The 25,570-nt window shown below is 47.1% G+C and overlaps 1 protein-coding gene and 1 long non-coding RNA gene across 2 annotated transcripts; one reads left to right on the top strand and one right to left on the bottom strand.

Annotated features, from left to right (window-relative positions):
• Positions 1-747: 747 nt before the first annotated feature.
• LOC144125980 (cytochrome P450 1A1-like) lies at positions 748-23,578 on the top strand. The gene is made up of 10 exons (XM_077659829.1): positions 748-1,650; positions 2,779-2,955; positions 4,040-4,219; positions 13,254-13,347; positions 14,597-14,752; positions 15,447-15,655; positions 17,349-17,474; positions 18,899-19,003; positions 20,755-20,886; positions 23,109-23,578. Exons 2-10 carry the CDS (start codon positions 2,787-2,789, stop codon positions 23,459-23,461), a joined length of 1,524 nt encoding a protein of 507 aa, XP_077515955.1. The 5' UTR covers positions 748-1,650; positions 2,779-2,786; the 3' UTR covers positions 23,462-23,578.
• On the bottom strand, positions 9,640-10,430 carry LOC144123619 (uncharacterized). Its single transcript, XR_013313123.1, has 4 exons — positions 10,320-10,430; positions 10,205-10,249; positions 9,741-9,788; positions 9,640-9,676 (listed from the first exon to the last, which is right to left on the bottom strand). It is a non-coding gene; the product is annotated as an uncharacterized LOC144123619 (long non-coding RNA).
• Positions 23,579-25,570: the final 1,992 nt, after the last annotated feature.

The raw sequence follows: 25,570 nt of genomic DNA, 5'->3' as shown, positions 1-25,570 counted from the left end.
CTCGCATTTTGATGTTAATCTAAAAGCGAAAATGCCCGCGTACTGTGTGAGGGCAATGCTTGTTGCAAACAGGTGGCCGAAATGCATCGGGAGCATTCCACTACAGCAGCTCCAATAGCCCACATGGAGATTCGGGATGTTAAATCTTATGCATAATACAGAAAAGGACGAATGAACTTTTTCTGCCTGGCACTAACAAGATTATTAAGAAGGGGCTCATAATTCTAAACCTACAAAGTCTGTCTCTATTAGCGCGAGATTTTTTTGTTTGAAAAAGCTAGCAGTCCTGGACAATGAAAAAAAAAAAGAAGCCTTACTGGTCGCCGCACAGCGCATTAAAGTGCGCATTATTTTTGTTTTCATGCTTTTTTATCTCTTCAAGTTAATTACGTAACATTCAATCGCCTGTTGCTAAGTCAAAATCTTCAATCAGAAAGTTATAGAAGGCACGGAATAATCCCTGAAGGCCTAGATTTTTCAATGGGAATCTTCATTAGTAAATATTTTTGTACGCTAGGAGGCAGGAGTGCAAAGCCGCGGAAGCGAACAATAATAAATTCCACTGTTAGGATGCGCTGATGGCCAGTACTGCTGACTGAATTTTGGCGCACCGTCTCATTGAGCAGTACTAAAGCTATGCTTTCTTGCATTTATACATTTTATATTTATATGTCCCACCAATCCCAAAAGCGTGAGACGCACGTGGATAATAGAGCTGATGCCACGAAATTTACGTCATTTCTGCTGCCTGTTGATGCCCCGCAACCTTTCATACAATCTTTCACTTAGTGCATCTTCAGAGCTGGAAATTAATTTTTTTCTTACCTATTGAATTACCTCGAATCAATATTTAGGCATTTCCTAGGAGATCATTTAGCGAAATAGTTATTTTTTCACAGCCACAGTCAGTAAAAAAAATATTTATTGAAAGCCATAGCTTGCCCCTCGTTATGCCCTTGCCCGCTATGCCCTTCGGGGATGTACCCTGTTTCGAACAGCCGCCTCAAAAGGTGGCGCGATATGTGTTCATGTGCTATCCTCGTGTTTGCCCCATAGCTCACATTAGCTAGGACGACCTGCCTCAATTCGCTGGTCTGTTTGGCCGTTCGATTAAAAAGCCCCTTTTTGAGACGCCCTAGGTTTCTCCGCGACTGCATTATCACTGTAGTGACGCAAGATAATACCCGTGCAGATCCGCTTCTCATTCTTCGAAAAAGTCAACGCTATCTGTTATTACAGCGGAGGTCGTAACAGGAACCTCTATAAGGTGTTGATAATGGGTGCAAGTCACATGCTGGTTATAAGCTGGTGAAAGCTTAGGAACCAACGAGTATTCGATAAAAGAGCGAGTGCCAACAAAACACAAAAGAGCAGAAGAGCATTTGGAGGCCATCCAGGAGCCGTGTGTAAGATAGAACGGTACACAAGGGCACGAATCCGCGGCGCAGAAACGTTGAGCTGTCTCTTCTACTATCAGTCGTGGTGATGTTTGGCGGCCCATTTCGATATACGACATGGGTATTAAGCAATATCAGTACTCTGCGAGATGGTTGTCTCTGCCCATGCATCGATTTCTTTTTTGCCAACAGTCTTTAGTTGTTCCAGCGTGAGTTGAACAACCAATTTTTCATCAGACAAGCCTTGGACAGGGTGAGTGGACACAGGCAGTACTTTTCTCCTCTCACGTGCTCGCTTCGTTCATTTCCAATCATCAACTGAACCTTTCTATCCTACAGTCTCCGTTCTCATTAGCAGCATTATTAAATCGCAGTCCATCATCCCTCTCATCACCCCCTAGCGTTACTGCAAAGCTGGCAGGGACTGATTTTCAAGATTACATAAAATTGACATCTGTGGAGTCACCGTGTCAGCGCTCAGAGAGAATTAGCAAGAATAGTCATGGTAATATCAGTGCACTTTGAAGATCCTCAGGTGTACGAAATGTGGTGTGTGGTTTGTGTGAGTTTAACGTCCCAAAGCGACTAAGGCTATGAGGGACACCGCAGTGAAAGGCTCCGCAAATTTCGACCACCTGGGGTTCTTCAACGTGCACTGACATCGCACAGTACACGGGCCTCCAGAATTTCGCCTCCATCTAAATTCGACCGAAAGAAGCAAACGACCAGCCACAGGCATGGCGCCATGACTAGTCACCGTTTCGTCGCTAGATGCAGTCCTTGAGCAGACATGGCAAGGAAAGATCCGCTAGAGATCTGAGGCGACTTCTTGCTCACGGCGTTGCGAGCCCAGATTTCAAGAAATTACTATGCTCTGAGCTATAAAGAATAGCTGCTTTAATCCCAGGACAGGAAGTTCTTCAGGTAAATTTTCAAGGCACATGAGGCCAGATGCAAAGAAAAAACTACGCGTGCTCCAGTCGGGTGTGCTGCGCCGGGACTTGATGTGGACCACACAAAAAAAAAATTGCCTGACGGTTTGGCGCTGTTAATGACGAAATATTATGCGAAAGCTCAATTTTCGCAGGTGAACACCGCCGTCCACGCACCTGAAAGCGCAAATGAGCTGTCCATTGACCGAGGGAGCCAGTTATGCGCGTCTAAAACTTTTTCATCGTCAATGCCACTTTACCAAACGTACGCTGGAGGCCTATGCTCCTGTGCCGCGTTTCTAGCGCAGTGTTGTCCACGCCAACGCATGCACCACACATCTCTCTGTCACTACCGCTACATAGCTCAAAGCATGAATATTAGTTTGCTAGTTACTAATATTCTGCTTCATCCCCATAAATGGACGCTCAGCACTTCCTTTATTTCTTAGGCGCAGCCATGAGCGTTCTACTCGAGAAGCTCATCTCCTTTCTTGGGGACTGGCGATGGATCACGACAGCGCTGGTGTTCGCCGTGACGTACTTCGTGGGCCGCTTCTACCACAAGGTGTCCAAATACCCCAAGGGACCCTTCCCGCTACCACTGGTCGGAAACCTACTGAGTAAGTGTACTGTGGTCACGCACTTCCACTAACGCTTTTTGCACGCAACAGCGCTCTGAGCGTCCCGGTGCAGGTTGCATAGTTTCTGCAATCTCTTGCTCAGTATTTCTGTTTAGAAATCTTTCTCTTTTTTTTAGTCTTTCTCTTTCCAACACAACCGCTTCAGCTCGCCGGCCATTCTAACGTACTCGTTCGATGGCCCCTGTGAACAACCTTATCGATGATACCTTAGCATCAATTCTGTCTCGGTGCTTCTTTATAACTTTTTGATTTCCCTACACGTCAGACCAGGTCACAACGGACAAACAGGATAAGGCACCATTCATAAACGAAACTAGTCCAGCTGCGCGAGTACAATCAGAGTTCTGGCGCCTAGAGTACATTGCCTCAAGCATCATGTGCAATGCACTTTCGGAAAGAACTACCACGTAGCTGTTCATGCTGGTTATTTCCTTAGCTTTCAATGAAAACATTCATCGCTTTACTCAATGTTCCAGCTTTGATATCTTTTTAATACTGCTGCTTAGATTGCGTCCTGTACTATATTCTATATTCTAGATTACCTCTGACACAGTTGTTTCTGCAGTGGGCGTATATGGAGAGTTGTAATACTTCTCAGTATATTTTGCTTTAGTTTAACCAAAGTTCTCAAGCTTATCTCACATTGCAAACTTTTTATTGCGTCAGCAGTCGCGCCGAACATCTGGTTTTGAAAAAAACGAAGCATAGAGGTTAAGCAGACCATAAACATTGGGCTTAAGGAGGGGCTGCTTGCGTAAATTTCTTCTTTTAATGAAAGCAGCGTTTTTTTTTCAGAATTTACGAGAATAGGGAATGAACAAACATTTTCACGGTACATTAGGACCAAGATTCGGGCATCGAAAAGGGGCCCTCGGAGCACGTATTAAAAACGGCAGACCACCGGTCTACTGTTAACTGTAAAATTCCGCTGGCTGCTTGTTTTTTTGTCGTTCTTGCCATATTCTAAGCCTTGCGTAGGACAATAACGTGTACACTAAGCAGTGCTACATCTTTTCTTTTGCACTTGTTGTACACATAGGCGAATAACTTTCCTTGTTGCTTGCCGTAGCGCTTTGCAATGTCGAATATCTACACTGTGAAGCCATCGAGTGGTCCAAGACGTACGGCGACGTCTTCACACTCTGGATGTCCCATCGGCCAATGGTCTTCATCAACAGTTACAAGGCCATTCGAGAGGCGTTGCTCGATCGGAGGCACGACTTCGCCGGACGCTTTCCGACCAAGATGGGTGAGTGTGAATAAGTGCGTAGCCTTCCGGATACTCACGCTGTGCACAGAACCCATTCTTGTAGCAGCCTTGCTTTCAAAACAAACGGTGTAGGGTATACACATTCTGTGATGGCAATGCAGTGTAACTCAAGTTCGGAATAGAGAAAAGCAAAAGGGCGTCTGAAGCATGTTCGCGTTTTCTGAATAGGCAAGCATACACATTATAATAAGCTGATATGAAAGCATGTAGGATATGTGCTGATGTAGCTTTCGCACCACATACACGTCCCGACTTTGACTTCTCCCTCCGCTCTCTCCATTTGTTATATCAAGAAACGAAGATTGCTGAATAAAATAAAACCTGGGGAGGGGGGGGGGATGTTCCTCCTTGAATACATTCTATAAGCAACAGATGCCGCTGCCCTGCTGCAGTTTTTTTTTTTCATGAACAATACATGATTGGAACTGTCTGCCTGCAGAAATTGCTGTTTCCCCTCCCACATCTTTTTACAACGCTTTGCAAAACCACCTGTTAATATGATTGTATTAAGTTAAAATGACTGTTAGTATCACTGTTAATATCAGTGTAGCAATATTTCATATCCTCGTGCATTGTGTTATAGATTTGTGTTGATAAAACAGTGCTGTATTTTGAATGTCATTTTCTCCGCGTCTGTCGCGGGCGTGTTTGTCTTTCTGCAACGTTCCTTTCATTTTTGCCTTTCCTCCCATAGTGCGTGTGTTTTCTCAGTATATTGCATCATTTGTCTCAATTACTGTATTTCATCTGTTGCTTTTATGATGTTTCCGCCCTACAACAATGCCCCAGTTGGGGGCGCTGTAGGTATTTTGTGTAAATAAATAAATAAAATAAAATTATATTCCTAGTTCTAATAATGATGAACTAGTTGGTTGTAACTGCTCAGTACCTAAAAATGCCAGAATAAAAATGGCTGTGGTTTAGCTCTAGTTAAACCTGAAGTGACGCGATAGCTACGCCGAGTGGAACTCGCTGAGTCGAATTGCAAAGTCAGTCTTCCGCCGCTGCGTTTCTCTGGGCGTGCCTCCATCTTCGTCGCTAGACGTGGATTCACTCGCTCCCTTTCTCCACTATTCTCCCACTCGGCTTCGCCGGCGCGCCGCGCCACCGGCAGCTGCTACGGTGGCCACGGCGCCGCCACGCTGAAGGTTCGAAATGCTAGCGTAATGTAGGTGCGCGGCGCGCACACCAGCTGCGGGCTATGACGTCACTCCGCGCATGCGCACAGTTGGCGGAGCGGTGGTGCCACGGCTAAGCGCGCAGCCACGCTGACCTCGCGAAGTGGCTGACGTAGTGTAGCTATCGCTACAATTTTCATTTTCACATAAAAAGAATAAAGCAAATTTCAACTTCGATCTTCTTCGAGCTAAGATATGCCACTTGGGAGAGTGAGCTTCCTTGGCATCTCTCTAGTATCGGGGCGGTAGCGAGCGCAATCTTGCGTAGCAGAGTAACGCTACGAACACACTAGCGGAAAAACGAGTGGCACGCCACGAATGGGGAAGGCCACACCGACGGCGATGAGTAGGCGGGAAAGCGCTGATGCCGCTGGCATGTAGCTTTAGCAGGAGCCAAGAGGTGGCGACACAGACGCTCCCCACGTGACTAAGCCAGGCGCCCCTCATTGGTCTCCCCGCTCCGCGGCACGCGGCAAGCCGCCGAATATGGCTCCTCGACCCATTCGCTGCGCGGCCGATCAACCCGCCGCCGCGGCAAGTTTCGCGGCAAGCGGCTTGCTGTCGGTCTCGCTCCGCTCGCGGTTTTCCGCCAGTGTGTCCGTACCTTAAAGTGTGTCATTTGTTAACGCGATAGCGTTAAGGTACGGACACACTGGCGGCAAAGCACGCGCGGCACGCCGCCGGTGGCAAGAACGCCGCGCGGCAGAGAGGCCACATTGGTTGTACGCGCGGCGGCCGCCGCGAAGTCACGTGACAGCGCTGATCTCGCCTTGTCTCGAACTGGCGGCCGCCGCGGAGTCACGTGACAGCGCTGATTTCGCCTTGTCTCGAACTGCGCGAGCATAGGCGTGATTTCGCGGTTTTCGCGCGCTTTTTCCTTGCTCGGTAAACAGACCACATACCAGCTCCTCGTCCCTCGTCATCTACCGCGCTGATCGCGTTGACTTCTGCAATGGCAGGTGCAGACGACGATGTTCTGACGACGATGAGCGTTTTGGTCATTGGGTGTTCTCTGCTGTTGCGACGGCGGCGCGCGCAAAAGGCACGCAGACGAAGGTTTTGGGTGCACCCCTGCTGGCGCTACCGAGACGTTGAAGGGCAAGCGAATGCTTTGCTTCCGCCCCCCCCCCCCCCCCCGGCTGCGCACCCGAGATGAAGGCTTCTTCCGAGAGTAATTGATTACAACCTTTTTTAACGCGTAGTGTGCCGTGTGTGTGACGTGATAGTGATGTTGTCTTTGATTCTTGATTATAGCTACTTCGGATGCCGCCGAGCTCGTTCGACACACTGCTCCACCTAGTTCGGCCTGTGATTGAGCGGCAGGACACTCCTTTCAGGCGGTCGATATCTGCACACGATCGACTTGCCATGACAGTAAGGTAAGTCCGAAAGTCCGTGACCCGGTACTGTCCCGTCACAGTGCCTGGTCAGCAGTCACTCGGAAAATATTGTGTAAAACATACCGCATGAGCACTGTGAAGCAACTCACCCCCTCCTCCTTCTCATTTATCCTTTGAGACGTATGTGATGAGAATACGCTTTTCAGATTTCTCGCAAACGGCGACACAATGAGAAGTTTGTCGTTCAACTTCCTGACAGGACGATCAATGGCTGGAATGATCGTAAGGAAAACTTGTGCTGCATTATGGGAAATACTTCAGCCAATCTATGTAAGATTTCCACAAACAGCACAAGAATGGAAAAAAGTAAGTGCACTGCAGTCCATTTTGTTACTGCGGAGAGGGTTTATAGTGTTGACAAGCGTCCAGCTTGCCTTTCTTTACCTCATTTGTTATGCTACTGACTTTTCCAATGCCCCCTGCGTACTGACTTTTCAAATGTGTTGAACTCCTGCATCTCATAACGCATAAGACAACTAAAGGTTGCCTTATGCATTACTACGCTATTGTTTTGTCACAGTCTCATATTATATTGCCTCCCAATCACTCTTTCAGATTGCCACAGACATGCTTGTCGAGTAGAATTTTCCCAACTGCATTGGATGTATTGATGGAAAGCATGTGAGCATTGAATGTCCTGCAAATTCAGGGTCACGAACCTTCAATTACAAGAAGTCATTCAGCACAGTCCTCATGGCAACATGCGATGCACATTATATGTATGGTGCATTCATGGCAAAACAAAACTTTTGTTAAACTACTCGTTAATGGTGCATTTTTCTTGTGAATCATGACAACAGTGTATTATATTCATTGAAAGAGAGTGCTATTGTATGCACTGAAAGAAAAGAGGTCAGTTCAGTGGTGTAAGTTACATGACGAATTAAGGAGCATAGCGTAGACAGGTGTATGATTGCAATGGTTTGCTCATGCAGGTTGACAGTAAACATATTTGGTTCTGCACAAATAGCAGCAGATGTTAAAATGGTAATCTCTGAAATGTGATTGTGTGTGGCATGTATATTTAGTCAAACTATAATGCAGCACAGAAATGACTTTACGAGAAGAATGCAGTAGTGACTTCAGAAGGAGCAAGGAGAAAGTCATGTGCTACATCAGATGCTAAATGGGCTACACTGAAACTTCTTGCTTTATTTCAGATTTGTGTATGTGGTCGTTGGCCACTACGGGGGAGAAAGCGATGGAGGAGTTTTGTTAAGAACGAAGTTGATGCACATATTGGGCGAGCGCAGATTTGGGATCCCCCCAGCAGCAACAGTGGGCTCAGCGGGACTGACACCATACTTGATGGTGGGCGACGAGGCCTTTCCATTGAAGCCTTACCTCATGCGGCCTTATCATCGACGTGGCAAGTTGCTTCAATTACTTTTAACGCTGACATCTTCCTCTGATTGCCGAGATGAAATATCAGTGCAGCTGTACTGTGTTTGCTGCAATTTTAATGCCCTGACCTTTTGTTTTTTCTAGCTCTTCATGCCTACAGGTTCAGCCAGTACAGCGAGTACTTGAAGAGGGCAGTGTTTAATTACCGGCTGAGTCGTGCAAGGAGGCTCAAAGAAAACACTTTTGGTATCCTGGCTAGTAGGTGGCGAATACTGAAGAGACCCTTTCGAGCGTCAGAAGAAACCACTGAGAACATTGTAAGGGCATGTGTGGCGCTCCACAATTTTCTAATGAAAGATTCGGTGTTTTCCAGGACAACGTGCAACCCTCCTGGATTTGTTGACCATGAAAACTGGGAGGGAAATGTCACAAATGGGGCATGAAGGAACGATAGTAGTGCCCTTCCTGGATGGACAGACCAGGGGTACCACTCTGCTCGGTAATTATTATTTCCAGGACGGAAAGAAATTGAAGCTCATCAATAACAAACAGCGAAACCTTCAAAACATTTGATTTAACTTGATCATTTAACACATGACATAAGAACTTGTTCATTAGAGTTTGCGTTAAGAATTGTAGTAGTGCAAAAATACATGAGTATTGCATGTTTTCAACGAAGTCAGTGGGTACAGCTAACGACGAGGAGTAAAACACGCCCATTAGAACTGTGACCTCAGTCAGACAGGCAGAATAAGCTGAAGGAAAAGGTTGAACATCTCGTGCATTTCTGTGTTACAGGGCTGCATTGGAAATAAGGGATAGGCTGGCATCCTGCTTCATGAGTGACGGCCAGGTGCCATGGCAGGAAAGTGTCGTGACCCGTGCAGGACGGCAGGTAATTTCCGATAACAGGCAACTACTTGTCAGCATGCACAAATACTATCATGTCAAAAGAAAGCCAAAATTGCTTGCTTTCAGAAAAAAAATATTATCGATTGCTTGCACTTTACATTTCATTTATGCATACTGCTCCATTTCGGCTTCATACAGTAGCTAGTGGATTTGGAATGTTAGCTCACATCTTTTTTTGTGTGGTAGCATCCTCAGCTTAGCAGCTATCCAGTTTGCTGCCTCTTGACTGTCATCTTTTGGTGCAGGCATTTCATTTTTTTGTTTAGTTCTAACAGCGTAGCTGAGCAGCTCCCCGAGACATCTTTCACCGCATCGTCGAAGCTGTCAGACTGACTTCTTTTGGTCCTGCATATAAATATATCCGCACAATGTTTTCTTGCAATCACTGATTATCATTCAAATACTGCAGGAAATGTGAACCATGCCAGTACCGAGAGGAAGGTCCATTGGATGCTCGCCTTTTGGCAGACCTGCAGGACAGGCCACATCATTAGACTCAAGAAATGCACTGGAAAAGTATGTCTGCTTCCAATAAAAGAAAGTGCGCACAGCTTTCTTACCTTGAATCTGGGGCAGCGGCTCCTGCTTGTGAAGTTGACAACCTGCCTCAAGAAAATGTTTGTTATGGTGTCCTATTCCGACACAAGAAAGTGAACACCAACTTACCCTGAAGAGCCAGCAGCAGATGCCGCACCTTCTGATGTGCTGGGGAGCCTATAGAAAAAATAAAAATGCTGCAATTTATGCTGTGCAAAACACATGTCTACTTGCAATGCTATGAAAAGGAGCAAGACACATCACACTCATCTAGTACCCGAAAGCTTGGTTTCACACCTTGTTGCAGTTTTTAGACGTGCAGTCATTAAATAGAACACTTAAGTTTTTCCCCGTACATTGCAATGCAGTGCTGAGTGTGTGATTCACTTGAAACTGCAGACCAGCGGCGAGTCATGACAGCAACTAAGCCAAGATCTGTATGCACATAAAACTAATCCATTTTTATGGGAGTGCAGCATAACAGCACATAATAGAGTGGACGCACTCTTAAACGTGAAAGGCTGGTGAAAAGGGTGTATTGATATGGAACCTGTGATGCACCACAGCTAGGAAAACTGAAGATCACCACTCACCTCAAATCGTCCTCATCGGTAAAGTCATTAGGGCTGTCAGAGTACCTGCATTATATAAAGACATAGGATGTTGCTACAATTGGTGGATAATGACACCACAATTAGTACTGCTTACATTTCTTGAAAAAGCGCAGCAGCCGGGCTTGATATACAGCTGCACAGGTGAATGAAATGACAATGCTGCACATAAACTGTTTCACTGCAGTAACCGTTATGGTAAGCAAACAATGAGGTGCACACCTGGCCACTAGTATCGGACTGGAAGGGCTGTTTGATGACAGTGGAGATGTCAGAATGGAGCTGCACAAAAGCACAGATGCATAACAAGTTAAATCACTTGAAGCTTTACGAACTGAAGTCACACTTATAGAAACAAGACTTAACGTACATGTCCTCTTCTGGGGGCACATTTGATGAAGACCTGAAATGTAAAATTTGAGGTGTTTTGATGCAAAGCCTGCAGATTTCTTGCCAGGAAAAAGGTAATGTGAAAATACCAATAGCGAAGCTATCAGTGCAGCTGAAGAGAAAATAAATTCTTAAAAACACAGACGCTTGGGCAGTCAAAGCAGGTAAAAAGATATTAAACACGAAGAAAGCGGCTTAAAAAAGAATGGTAGGACAGGTGACAGTAGTGAAGTTATCAATGCCAGGCTTGAGTTGGCGCAGATGGCTACGCAACTAAGTTGCATTTTTTTTTACCTTTCGGCATAATGTGGTGTGCTCCTCAGCATGCCATCCACGATGTCAAAAAGTGTCCACTTCGTGTGGACCTTTCCGGCCTCTCCTCCGGCGCAACTTTTCCGGCTCCCCTCCGACGCCGACACAATTTTCAGCCAACGATCCTTCATGTTTTTAAATTTTGCGGCTGCTTGCGGTCCTACAGAAATGCCACTGTTTATCACCAAGAAAGGTTGAAAAATGAAAAGATTAGCAACTTGTTTGAGTGCTCAAGCGGCGCTGTACGAAGCGCGCAGCCCGATACGACATGCGAACCGCTCAGGCAAAATCACCATGCCCGTAGGAAACCGAGATTCCACATCATTTGCTCCGCAGCACACCGCTAGAGCACTCTAAACAAGTGTGCTCACCCCCGCACATTCCTGCCGACGCGAACATTCAGCGGAAACTCAGTTAAAGAATGAAAACAACTCACCAGTCAGATCGAATGTTCTGCCGATGATCGCCCACCGGCTCATTTTGGCGTCCTTATCTTTGTACTCCGGGTGAGTTTTGTCGTACAAAAAGGGGAACACGCGAACAGTCTCCAGAAATTGTTCCATTATGTTCTCCCGGCTGAAATTCATTTGCCACATGGATGTACACGAGAAGAAAGCACTAGCGCTGTTTGTCGCGGCTGGCTCGGAGCGCTCGGTCGTCGATCGTGGTTCTGCCAAGCCTTGGTTCTGCCGCCGCCGCTGGAAGTTAACTTCGAAAGTAGCCAAGAGGTGGCGCTAGGAGAAAGCCCGGACGTTTCTCATTGGTTCGCGGCACGCGGCAAGCCGCCGAAAATGGCTCCTCGACCCATCCTCTGCGCGGCAGACCAAACCGCCTCCGCGGCAGGTTTCGCGGCACGCGGCGCGCCGCCGGCGGCGTGCCGCGCGCGTCTTGCCGCCAGTGTGTCCGTACCTTTAGGGTCCCGTTCACCGTCTTCTGCGCCGGCAGTTTGAGCGATATACCGCCAGAGCGGGTGGCCCACCTGCCAATTAGGTCATGTGACCTTGCGACGTCATCACAACCTGCCCGCTGTGCACCGGATTGGGAGCAAACTGCCCACCGTGGCAAGGTGGCAGTGAAATTAACTGTTGGTCGCAAGAGGTTGCTCCGCTGCCCAGCAACCGCGGTCCCACAAGCTCCACCGGTGGCTTCGTGTGTTGGAAACAGCCACCTCTCTGTGCATTGGCGCATCACTCAACCGCTGCACCACTGCACCAGGAGTGTGACGACCCCAGCTAGCTATGAAACTAAGTAAATAATGACAAATTCCGCATATATGGGCATATAGGCAGAACCGAGGAGACAGAGAGGGACTACTGGCGCGGGAGGGATCTCTAATGCAACCGCAAGGTACACTTGGGGTTCGGTTAACTGCTATGTGATGGGGAAATAAAGCACAGCGTCTGTGGCTGTGAAGTGATACGCAAATAGTACCGGAGCTTAACTGTCCTTTCCAATTTTTTCGTACTGTTTGCAACTTTCCGTTCTATTCTGATCATTTGCCATTCTAAGCGGCCTTCTTCCTATGTTCTAAACTACATTGTCTTTATTTCTGCCACGGTTTGTGCAATTACGCTTTAGCATTCACCCAAGCCCAGCGGTACGGTTGCATTGGAGAGCTACACAGCTTCAACAAAAAGTTCGTAGTTGAAAGAAAATTCGTCCTGGTCCGGGGTGCGAACCCGAGACCACCACCTCACCAAGACACTTGCTCTGCCATTTAAGCTAACCGGTTCGGGTAGCATATGGTAGGGTGAGAGCGAATCGATCAACACCTCTAATAAAAAGCAGTGTTGGTCGAATGTTTAGGGGAATCCCCCAGAATGGAGGAGATTTATAATAAGGAAGTAAATACTTATTGTTATCTTTTTTTTAAATTATCACTTACTGCGCACTAAGTACAGATTAATTTGGAGGGTGGCATTCAAAAACTGCACCCTTGAAAAAATAGCATTCCTGTTGACAAAGCAGTTATCAAAAATCGACAACGGATGCTCATTAACATCCACCAAATCCATCACTGTACTATATGCTAGCCGTCCCTAATACCTCTCTTCTATCTGATACTTGTGTGCTATAACCTTGCATGAATATCGAATGTTTTATGCGCCACGCAAACAGATCTTAAATAAAAATATGGCACAGAAAAGCGCTGTCAACTGCTTCCCTCTTAGAGTTGGTTCATATGGGCATCTCATATTCGCTAACATCACTTTATACTGGTTGGGGTTTTCTGGAAAATTCGCTTTTAAATCTAACATAGTCTACATAGTTGAAGTGGCTCCCGTTCTTCACAGGGCATTTCAAGTAATGGCCCTTTACTTACTTGCAGGTGCCTTGCAAAATCAAGGAGACCATGATATTCTCTTTGAAGATTACAACCCATGCTGGAAGGCACTTCGAAAGGTCTTTCTCCTGGCTGTGAGGCGAGTAATGCCTTAAAGCTACGTGTTGGTCATTATACTCGCTGCACGATGCTCGAAAGATTCCCGCAATTTTCATTTTCCAGTCGGAACGAATCAGTTGTAAACAACGCTGCATAGCACCAGTTTTCAGTACAACCTTGACCACGTGACTTCATAAGGGGCCAATCGAATACGCTTCTCCCAGGTAATTTAGGAGCTCGTGCCACAGGGGAAGCAGAATCGGGTTTATGCTGGCTGGCGTGTGAATGCGGTACCAGATACCTTTTATGATTTCACTGTCATGGAGCTTCGTCGGAAGTTTGATATGAAAACAAAAGCTTCCGCTAGGGGCGCCAATGACCGCCTGAGGGCATAGGTGCCGGGCCGGCACTGGGGCTGCATGCCACACGTCGCTGCTGAGACTGTTCAGCCTAATAAGCTTTTAGCTCCAGTTCTCGGCAAACTAAGGCGAACATCCTCCGGCAACCGCGGAGACACTAGGGGTGATCATTAAGCCAACTTTCCGAACCTGTCCGCGGCGGGTGGCAGCTAAATTAAGGATTGCTCGCTTGGGAAGAGCAACCTCGGTCGCACAAGGCCCACCCCTGGGAGCACCTGTCATCAAAGGGCAGTGGCTCATCGCTTAGCAGCTGGACCACTGCGCTAGGAGGGGTACGAGGACTCGCAAGGATCTATGAATGTAATGCAGAGAATGACCTTCTGCATTTATGGGGATTAAACCACCACGCTGTCGTGGTAATAACCTTAAAGTTAAGGCCGAGCGTAAGTGTCCCCTCCAATTTTTTTATTCTATTTCTCTGCCATCAAGCGCTCACATTTCACTCGTTGGCACCAGTTACGTGGTACGCCACTGCAAGCTTTCATGCCTGCAATAACTGTGCGAAGCAGCGGGAATAAATGGACCGTATCCGGACGGTAGAGTGTGATTTACTCGCCGTGTGATGGTTATAGCATTGTAATAGAATCGTTTTCTTTATTTTTGTCCCCCGTGTACATGCTCCTGCAGGTTGTGTTTCATTGGCCTGTACTTTAATGCAAACAGCTTATTGTGTTAAAAAAATACAAAACCTTCAGTGTTTTATTTTTTGGCATAAACAGGCCGCCCACCCAAACAAGCGGACGACGGATCGTTCATTGTTGGCGGCGACGGCAGCATAATCGCTGTCCTGAAGATTGCTCTGGGCTCCCCTTCCTCCGTCACTCACAACGTATAAAGGGCAATAAATTAATTTTGTGCTCATAATTGCAGAAAATACGCCGTGAGCGAGGCCCTTGAAAAACTCTGCGCAGAGGTTGTTGACAACTATGTGGACTCCCTGAAACACGGGCCGCAGCTCGTCGATTCCAGGAAGCCGTCTTTCAGCATTCTATACACGCTGATTGGAGTCTCTGTGTACGGCGCCAAGTAAGTGTACGAGCCATTCTTTCTTCTAACCGGAATCAAAAGTGTCATAGTTAACCATTGTTGACCAATGCTGCTAAAATATTCCCGCCGCATGAAAGTATACACGCGCAAATGATGATTTGTCATTAAAGGGTGCCCATAAGCATGTTAATTACTTCATGTTTACAGGAGCTGTTTGGATCATTGGATTTAGAGGGACTATGTGTGAAACAAAACGCCTACAAAACTCCAATTTCGTAACTAGTCATGCTAAGCCTTTTAGGAGCTCAACTCGAGAGCATAATTGTGGAATAAATTTTTTTATCGCGAAAATCTAGTACTGCAGGACAAAATAGACAGCGCACAGCAGTTTTTCCAGAGGTGTCTGTTTTTCTTCAGAGGTCTCTAACAACATTAGAATAGGTAATAAATGATTACAGCATGTAATGTTTATGTCGCCAACATAAAGAAATTAAGAACCGCTTCCACGCTAAGATAAAAGAAAAATTTAACTGTGATATCGATAGGTTTTGTGGCCCCTTGAATTTTGGATCAGTTCAAGCCCAATGAAATCTCTGCAGCCGTAAGACTACAAGGAGCTATCGCCTCGAAAGCAAAGGCGGATTGGCCTGCAACCGTCGTATCCTGATCGCGATGCCATCTATGCCGCTGCTTCCGCTTAACCCGAGGCTCTATTGCAGAGTTCTTTCTACAGGCTGGACGGTGACAGCAGTGAGATCCGTCGCCTCGAAGAGCTCGACCACGAGTCTCAAGCGCTTTCCCCCAATGGCTTGCCAAGTGACGTCACGCCTTGGCTTTCAATGCTGTACCGCCAGAGGGAGAAGCGAATCGAGTCCATCTTCCGCGAGATGACACAAATCTTTCGTCGGTTGTTCACCAAGGCGGAAGCTACTTATGTTCCAGGTGAGCACTCACTTATCTATACTTCGGTCCCTTTCGGCGTCCAATGCGGTCTCAGAGGCACGGTGACCTTTCTAAAGCCCAGAAGGTCTTTGCCATTCACCCATAAGAAGTTAACCTTAAGAGGATCGCAACAAAGGAAAGACAAAGACACATATGGCGGGCTTTGTCAGCGGAGTTTTTAAACAAAAAACAATCTGACACCAAGCCGACGACTGGTATCGGGAAGCACGTCGTCAGTAGCGCAGCCTTCTTATTCAGCCAACCCTAAAACCGTCGTGCAAACGAGCAGCGTAGCATTTCGGAAACAATCTTAAGTTGTTACAGCGGCTTAGGCACTAACAATGAAACAGTATATGAATAATCAGAGATCTTGAAGCCAGGCTACTAACCACATCGCGGTAGGCTTCATGAAAGAGGTTCGCTTTTGAAGAAAAGTACTTCACCATTTCGGTTTGCACGCTCTATAGAGGTACACATTGTAAATACAATTTTTTGACTGCAACTTCATTAAAATTCTCTGAATTTTGGCAACAAACCACGGCTCTCCTACTACAAGAAACGGAGTATGTATGAAGGGCACTTATTGGAGAGACAGAAGAAATGAAACACATTGGATATTAATCAATTGCATCATTTACACGAGTTCAAAGTTGCCAATAAAAAATTAGTTCCAGTCGCCAGGATGAGTTTGCGATGTATCCTCAGAAGGTCCGTTCTCATAGAGATCTTGAAATTAGAAATCATGTTTGGCGCCTTCACTGCTGTCGAGGCATCTTGATCAGTATTTGCCGCCGTGTAGTTAGAAGTAGGAAATGTATTCAAATACGAGAGATTTCAAATTTTCCAGGGTGAACTTGGGCCGGACTTTGCAAGCTCTCAACTGCCGCGCGTAGTAGACTGCGCACGCGTGACGCCGAAAAGAGTAACGATTCAAATAAAGCCCCACAAGGTGCAACCTTTGGCAAGCAAGTAAGCGTCGACACTAGCCCCAACTTTGGCGCAGCCAAGGACTCTGGCTACACGAACTCAGTCCAGACAATAATGCCGTCAAAGGAATATGCCGGGTGTTTCACCAAAGTTCTTCTGCAATTTTGAAAAGTGGGCTTTTTGGGTTATAACACAGCTTTTTCTGGCATAGGATTATCGGCGGTGTAACGCATCAGAATACAGCCAAGATGTTCCAACTAGTAAGCTGGTTAACTTATGTTTAAAAAATTTTTAAACAAATACTGTTGGTCGCCTCATTTACCGAGAGTCGCTTAGCACACCGCAATTAATATTCATATCAGTTTTAGAACTCTGAAAACGCAGTTAACCTCGCCGCGGTGGTCTAACATGTTTTGGCAACTTCGCGCCAAAATGCACGCGCTTTCGAAAAGCTTCCAGGCAAAGCAACCCCTCCGGGCAAGGTAGATGCTGTAGAGTAGTATTCTCAAATTAAGGCCATGCACAGTTGTTTCCATTGGTTCGCGCTTCGACTTCACCAGCGACACTGCACGCTTTAAGACTGCTGCCCAAAATAAAACTTAATAGCAGCCAACATTAAGAGCACTACTCGACAAATAATTCCTCAGGGTAAACTACGGGCCCCTCTGCGCCAGTCGGTAATTACCGAACTACCACGGTTTCCAACTATAGGGATTTTTTTGTCTCTCACGATATCGACTTATCGCACATTTTCATTTTCTCGCAGGCAAGACGGATAACTTCACGCATGCCATCATTGCCGCACGGGACGAAGCCATCCTGGAGGAGAAAGGAGACGCCCAGTACCTGACCAAAGGAAACATGGTTCAACTTGTCAGGAACATCTTTGGCGGTTGGCACTGCCGGGTGTTCTGGTGCTTCCTTCATTGCTATACAAATCTGTTCCCCTTAATTCTCGCTCTGGCACTGCCCTTGTTTTTCTTTTTTTTTGTTCGTGCGCTAGAATACTCTTGACGCATTTGAAAAGTAATTGGGAAGTAATATTGCCGCTTTGAATTTGATGGACAGTTTGATGGAGGTTCATGGACAACTTCTGGAAGGGTCGTTAGCGGACGGGGAGAGGAGTGCCACCTTCGACAAGCAGTAATGCATGCCAAAAATTTACCAGCGCATACGAGCACGGTGCGTTTTACGTACATATTGTGGGCTGTTTGACCCACATCCAAAAGCATATTTTGGTGTCTAGTAGGCTGGTATAAATTGTCAATTCTTTAGACCGACCTTGAGCGACAAAAAGACTGTAGATGAGGAGAGTATCTCAGATAGCATGAAATTAGACACACGCAAACTACGAGCGTATAAGCAGGTGTGTGTGTGTGTGTGTGTGTGTGTGTGTGTGTGTGTGTGTGTGTGTGTGTGTGTGTGTGTGTGTGTGTGTGTGTGTGTGTGTGTGTGTGTGTGCGTGTGTGCGTGTGCGTGTGCGTGTGCGTGTGTGTGTGTGTGTGTGTGTGTGTGTGTGTGTGTGTGTGTGTGTGTGTGTGTGTGTGTGTGTGTGTGTGTGTGTGTGTGTGTGTGTGTGTGTGTGTGTGTGTGTGTGTGTGTGTGTGTGTGTGTGTGTGTAGTGCGTGTGCGCAGGATGCGGTGCGCTGCAGTACGGTGCGCTGCGGTGCGGGGCTGTACAGTACGGCGCTGCGCTGTGCTGTGCTGCTCTGTGTTGTGCGGTGCTGTGCTGTGCGGCTGTGCTGTGCGGTTGCGGTGCCGTGCTGTGCTGTGCGGTTGCGGTGCGGTTGCGGTACGGTGCTGTGCGGTACGGTGTCGTGCTGTGCTGTGCGGTGCTGTGCGGCTGTGCGGTGCGGTTATGGTACGGTCGCGGTGCGGTGCTGTGCGGCTGTGCGGTGCGGTGCTGTCCTGTGCGGTTGCGGTGCGGTGCTGTGCTGTGCGGTTGCGGTGCGGTACGGTGCTGTGCTGTGCTGTGCTGTGCCGTGCTGTGCGGCTGTGCTGTGCGGTGCGGTGCGCTGCAGTACGGTGCTGTGCTGTGATGTGCTGTGCTGTGATGTGCTGTGCTGTGCGGTGCGGTGCTGTGCAACTGTGCTGTGCGGCTGTGCTGTGCGGTGCTGGGCTGTTGCGGTGTGTAGCATGCGCGCACGTGTTTATGCTTGGGACGTCACTTCATATTTTGCCTTTGCAACCCGAAGACGTCTCTCAATGTTTCATTAAAGAGATCACTGATGCCACTCGGCTTTGCTCTGTAAAAACTTGCGTACGCGCACCCTTCTCCGCTAATTGCTTTTCATGACAATCATCACTGCCTTACAGGCGCTACAGACACTTCCGCTGGAGAACTGCACTGGCTGTTTCTAAGGATGGCAAAGGAACCGAAAATTCAGGAGAAAATTCAAAAGGAAATCGATGACAACATCGGCAAGCACACCCTTTCGTTAAAATTCTTCCAATCTACAATTCTTGCGAGGAAATGGCTTGACAAAGTTTCATCATTGCATTTTCCCCAGTGGGGAGCATGAAAAAAAAAGGTGCTGAAAGAAAAGCGGTCGAAAACATCGCGACAGCTTGCCTGCAATAATTGCAGTTATAAGTTGCAACACATAAGCCCCTCCCAATCCCCCTCCCAAAAAAAGACCTTCCCAATCCAGACCAACGTACCTACGACCACTTAAGGCACAGTCTAGACATCTAGGACTGCTCCCGAGTGCAACTAATAACCTTTTCACTGTTTCCAACCTCCCACAGAGTTGAAACCGACGCTATTTCATTTTATCACAGAGGAGGCTCTTACAGGATCACAGCGGTGCAAAAACATCCCTATTATAAGCCAGCGAGTTGGCGTGAAGGTTTAAAGGAAGAAGCTGTTACAAGCCCGAATTCTGCCTACTTACATAATACCAGGTGTTTCAGAGAAGCCGGCGAATAATTTCAAAAATTGGCTTTTTGACCCAAATAGAAGCTTTTTGTGGCATGGTAATACCAGTGTTAGTGCACGTCAGTAAACAGGTGAATCATGTTGATTAGTAAAGTTTTTAACTAAATTGTAATAGTCAACTTTTTAGCTATTACCGATAGGCACCTGATTGCAATTAGAAACTTGTAGCCGGCCGTTAGTAATAGCCATAACAGTTTTTTATAATTTGAAAACGCGATAAACGCTCGCCGCTATGGCTCGACTAATTTGGGCCATTTCACGCGCCATTCGAAAACCAAAACAGCGCGCTTACAGGAGGGCAAAGCCGCCGCGGTGACTCAGTGGTTCGGGCGCTCGGGTACTGATCCGGAGTATCCGCGTTTCGATGGAGGCGACACCTTAAACACCCGTGTGCTGCGCGATGTCAGTACATGTTAATAATACCCAGGTGGTCGAAACTGTTCCGGAGCCCTCCACTACGACCCCGCTTTCTTCCTTTCTTCTTTCATTCCCACCTTCCTCTCTTCCCTTAAAGGGACACTGAGGAGAACTCTATCAATTTTTTTTGTCAGCAAAATCTGATAGTTCGGCATTTCATGGTTTTGTTGCCGCTTGTCCGGGCGCGAAAGATGAATTTATTTCAAAGAAATTTGGATTCGAAGTTGAAAAAGTTTTTCCCGCCCCTCTGATTCAAACTCAGGGAACTCTTATGACGCCACGGCAACTCTTATGACGTCACAGAACGGAGTGACGTGAATCGTGACGTAAACGCAGACTCCGTTATTTCTGACGGCTAGCGGTGCAGTGTGCAACCTTCCTTTGCAAGCCTCAGAGATTCGTGACGTCCATAAAGTAAAGAAAATTCCTCCAAGGTGGCGCCTCTTGTCCTAGGAAGTCATCACGCTTGTACTTGCGAGATTGGCCTGTGGCGGCGATACCTGTATTTTGGTTCTTGCTATTTTCTACATTACAAGAGCTTTGTTTTCAGGAAGAGTGGCGTTTTTGTGATCAGAAGCTGCTATTCTATGGATACAAGCCAACTTCAATTTCTCCTCAGTGTCCCTTTAACGTGCGGTTCAGGTGTCCGCCGATATGTGAGACAGATACTGCGCCATTTCCTTTGCCTAAAAGCCAATTTTAGAGATGCGTCCATTGGTGCGCAGGAAAGCTATCGTATTTACAAAGTTACCGACCTTTCCATATCTAGCGGTTACTATGTAGCTAAGCGAGAAAGTGCATGCTAAGCCTCTTCCAGGAAGGACTCCTCCGACCTACCAAGATCGAGCCAAGTGTCCGTTCACCGTGGCCTGCCTGCTGGAGACGCTTCGCTGCCACCCTATCCTCCCACTCGGCTTCCCCCACAAGACGACGAAAGACACCAGAGTTGGTGAGCATGCACTCGCCTTCGTAACGTGGAACGCGAGAGCAGGCTAAAAGTCAGGAGAACGAAATAATATACCTGTGTTGTTCGTAAACAGGCTACCCTAATCTCATCTGGCTGCACAACCGGCGGGAAGAAGAAACTGCTAAATTTTGCGAGTGTCGAACTGGCTTATGCCTCGAACCACACGAAAACCAAACATATCACTCAAGGCATGCGCTTCTGATTTTCGATAGCATCTTTTTCTTCGCTCGTGAATGTGCCCCCCCCCCCCCCCCCCCGCCACCCAAATTTATCTTTTCGACTCTGAGTGAGTCGACACGTGCGATCCTTCAGCTTGCCTCCAGGACTTTTAACAGACCCCTAGACCTCAGCTAGGAGGCCGGACGATAAGCCGAAAATAAATAGAAGGGGCCTCTAACATTTTTTTTTGCATTTTCGCAGGTACATGGTCGGTCAAAAGTTTCAGGGCCACGAGGTATTCTTTTGAGCAGTATATTCAAGCAGTTACGACACCCCCAAGCTATGAATACATGTAGAGGGTACAAGAAGTATCGTCCCAACCTCTGAGAAGCTTGATATCTTTATCGGCATTTTAAGTGTTAGGATCTGCCGATGAAAAGTAGACCCCGTGGCCAGGGAATTTTTTACCAACCCTCTACGTATATTTCGCCCATGAGGCTTATGGCGCATACGCGAATAATTGTTTGAAACCAAGGAAGCATTGCAATCTTCTTTTGTATTACAAAAAGCAGTAATAGCTCAAGGTATATGTCAGACCCGAGACTACTTTAGTGTGGTACTGTATCGAATGAGCTACAATCTTTGACATTAGCTGCAATTCCAACTCCAAAAGCAGCCACGTGTTTGCATTCCAGAGCTACCGTGGTTAAAGGGTGTTTACAGGGTAGTTATAGGGTTCAGGCTATAGAATATACAACGTGTCTTCGCACCTCTAATTTCCTTCGTTCAAATGCGAGACATGCGGTGCACCCTTCACGGCGCCAGCTTACGCTGTTGTAGTTGCGGCGTGTGAGGCTTCAACAAGCACATCATATGTGGGTGATATACTTTTGCTTCTAGTGGCCAACTGTGAGGGTTCCCGTGTCGGTTACCTTGCTTCCTACATGGGTTACGATTCTCTCTGGTGGGATTCGAGGCAGGTTGCATGAGTTTCGGCGTCTCTGGCTGGAATACTGGTCGCCTCTTCCTCATTCTCTCGACAAAACCTATGCGCTGACCTCCGATTGCACTCGGCCGATATAATTCAGCCTCTCTAAGAAGTTGATGAGACGCATTGGAATCTCTCTGCACGTGCTTGCGACGCAGCCGGACGCAGTGCATATACGAAGCACTTTGTTTTCTCTGCAGGGGCAACCGTAACCCAGGCAACCCAGGAAACTTCTTGCAAGCCTTGTGCGCTGGTTAGCAGCCAAGCACGCTTACGGCGATTTCGCCGTAGAGCTGGACAACAGTCATTTTGAATCCGACAGTGCGACGCTGTGGCTTACGGATGCTGAAAAGTAGAGAAAGAAATCACTGTGACACAAATTTTGTAATTTTATAACGCGTTTGCAAAATGGCATTGAAAAATTGGCAATGGCTTAACTTGGCTAACCCTGGAATTCAGCGAAAATCAAGGATGTTTGGTAAGAGTCGAGGCTCGTCATGGCAGCTTCGCTACACGCTTGCGACAGCCGTTCTATATATACCGACACGACCACGTGGCTATGACGTGTATCACATAGTCTTACGACACCCTCATCGGATGTCATCACGTGGCTTCACATCACCCCATCAGATGTTCTTAAGGTCAAAGGTCAACCCAAAGGTAACCCAATGTCAAAGGTCAACTAAAGGTCATAGGTCAAGGACAGGTGTCAAGTGTTCGACACCATAACTGTACCACATATTGTCGAAATTATTCCGGAGCCCTCCACTACGGCACCTCTTCCTTTCTTCTCCCAGTCCCTCCTTTATCCCTTCCCTTACGGCACGGTTGCAGGTGTCCGCCGAAATGTGAGACAGACACCACGCCATTTCCTTTCCCCAACAGCCAATTTTGCATACGGTCATACACGGCTAACGTGCTTGGGCTGATGGTCGTTCAAGGTCATTCTACGGCCTACTAGACGACTGCTTTGCCTAGCGTAGTGAACCTTTTCGCTTCAAAAGCTTTGCCCTGTCAGAGCAGAACTCATGAAACAGTTTTATTTTATCTCCCATAGGTGCTGTGTTCATACCTAAGGACACGGGGATCTTGTACAACATCTACGGCGCAAACCATTACCCCAACATCTGGGATGACCCTGAAGAGTTTCGACCCGAGCGTTTCATTGATCCATCCGGAGGAAAGCTACGCGAGGACGCCGAGCCACTGCTCACTTTCGGCATGGGCTCTCGCACTTGTCCTGGAGAGAAATTGGGGCACGTGGACATGTTCTACATCCTCGTGCGGCTCATGCAGAGGCTCAGCTGCAGTGCGCCCGGTGACCCATCGGACGTCAAATTGGACGCCGTCACTTCGAGCCTCGTAATGCAGCCCGTCAAGCAGAACATCGTGCTTACGAGAAAGAACTAGGCTTCTTGCAATAATTACATTAGCTCAACAGTGCATCACAGTTTTCATCTTGTATTCCTATCCAGTGAAGAATTTCTGGGGGCAGTAACATTGTATTTAGAAATTTTTGAGAACTGACTGCCGCCTTTTAAAAGCCACAGGAACAATTTCTTTAAGGCGGTAAGTGGTATGAGATTAGCATTTTTGACGGCGTCAAATTTTAGCACTGGGCTGTATTCATACGATTTTTGAAGCGTAATGGCACCGACCAAGCATTACGGTAAAATGACAGCCGTTTACCCCCCATGGTACGGCGAAAGATCAACGCTTGCTAATTCGTGAAGTGATGGAAGAAATGCTGGCGCAATTCATAACGACTTCGCGGAAGTTTTCTCCGGGTGTGATTCATGGTTAACCAATTAATGACGGGAATGTGTATTATAGCGCTTAATACCGAAGTTTAATGGCTCAGTGCAGTTCCGTTTCTTGCGTCTTCATTGGATTACTGCTTTACGGCCAGTTATATGCGTGCATATGGGCGTAATCACTTAAACTGCTGTGCCTTCCTTCTAAACTACAGGCCGCTGCACGTTCTTCATTTCGTGACGTTGTTGACTGCTGTGGATTGGCTTCGAGAGGTCACGAGGTGCCGTCGTCGATAAATTCGGCAAAAAATATGCTGGCGGTTTAGCATTGCTAAGCACGAAATATTGTGCAAAAGCAGGTTTTTTTCAGCGACTCAAAATTCACCGTTCGCAATTTCCCGGGGGAGGGGGACCACATCCATCATCCTTAGCATTCTTAAAAAAGCAGCCCAACCTTCCAGAGAGGTCGAACTGATTTGGGTGGCGCCTCTCTCGGACAATCGGGGGAACGAGGCAGCTCACAATAAAGTCCGAGGTTGCGGAAACAACTGCGGAAACGACTGCCCACCGTAATGAATATTCAGTAATCTCCGGGCAATAGAGGACTTGCCTCTGCTATCTCACTACAGGACAAGAACTACGTCCATATCTTCAACTTGCGCTTATGTGGCTTACAATCTCGTGGGCGCGGTTTAACTCAGTTACTTTTCTGAAAGGCCGTACTTACAAAAGTCCTCAAGCTGCTTTTTGTTGCGCGGCTGGCTAGCGCACAATCTGCGGTCTGTCATGAGAGCTAAATGAGCTTTCAGCAATCATGATAATCAAAGAAAAGGGCTCTGAAAAGTCGCATTCCACACAGGCGTTCAGTTTTGTTAATATAACCTCATAACCTCCGTTGCGCCTAACAACACATTGCGGACATTATGTATGAGTTCATTTGGTCTCGACGAACACACACTGATATCCGCGTAGGCCGCAAGGAAGGCAGATACTAGCCAGACACCTCTGTCCCAAGCGGTGGAGCAAAACTACACGGGGTTACGCCGTATTTTCTCTCCTACAAGCTCTATTTACACGAGGAGACAGAATATCAGCTAGTTTGTACCCTACGCATGCCATGTTATCTTTTATCCGTTCGTATCACCGTGCGGAAAGCGCCCAGCAGAGCTGACGCACTTATGAAAGTGCTGCTGCTGAGTATTCTCTTGGTTTTGCCTCCCTCTGGAAGTCACCTAGGATGTTGCAGGAATTGATTCAAAAAATTTGTGACATCGCACAGCACACGGGCGCCTTAGCGCTTTGCCTCCATAAAAACGAACCCGACCGCGGAGGCTGCGTTTTTATGCAGGCAAAACGCTAAGGCGCCCGTGTGCTGTGCGATGTCAGTGCACTTTAAAGATCCCCAGGTGGTCCAAATTATTCCGGAGCCCTCCAATACGGCACCTCTTTCTTCCTATCTTCGTTCACTCCCTCCTTCATCACTCCCTCCTTCATCACTTCAGGTGTCCGACGATATATGAGACAGATACTGGGCCATTTCATTTCCCCAAAAACCTATTATTATTATTATTATTATTATTATTATTATTATTATTATTATTATTATTATTATTATTATTATTATTATTATTAAAGGAGCTCAAGGTTTAGTTTACAGCGAATGCATGAATAAGTCCCACACTGTCTCTTCTTTCTCACTGTAAGTGAACGAAGCCGCTCAAGGTTGCACTTCCTCCTACTAATAACACGCCCACAAAGACGCGGG

Source organism: Amblyomma americanum, chromosome 3 (assembly GCF_052857255.1).
Source record: "Amblyomma americanum isolate KBUSLIRL-KWMA chromosome 3, ASM5285725v1, whole genome shotgun sequence".
Taxonomy (NCBI): domain Eukaryota; kingdom Metazoa; phylum Arthropoda; class Arachnida; order Ixodida; family Ixodidae; genus Amblyomma; species Amblyomma americanum.
Note: the sequence above shows the minus strand (reverse complement) of the source record. Positions and strands in the feature narration are given on the sequence as shown.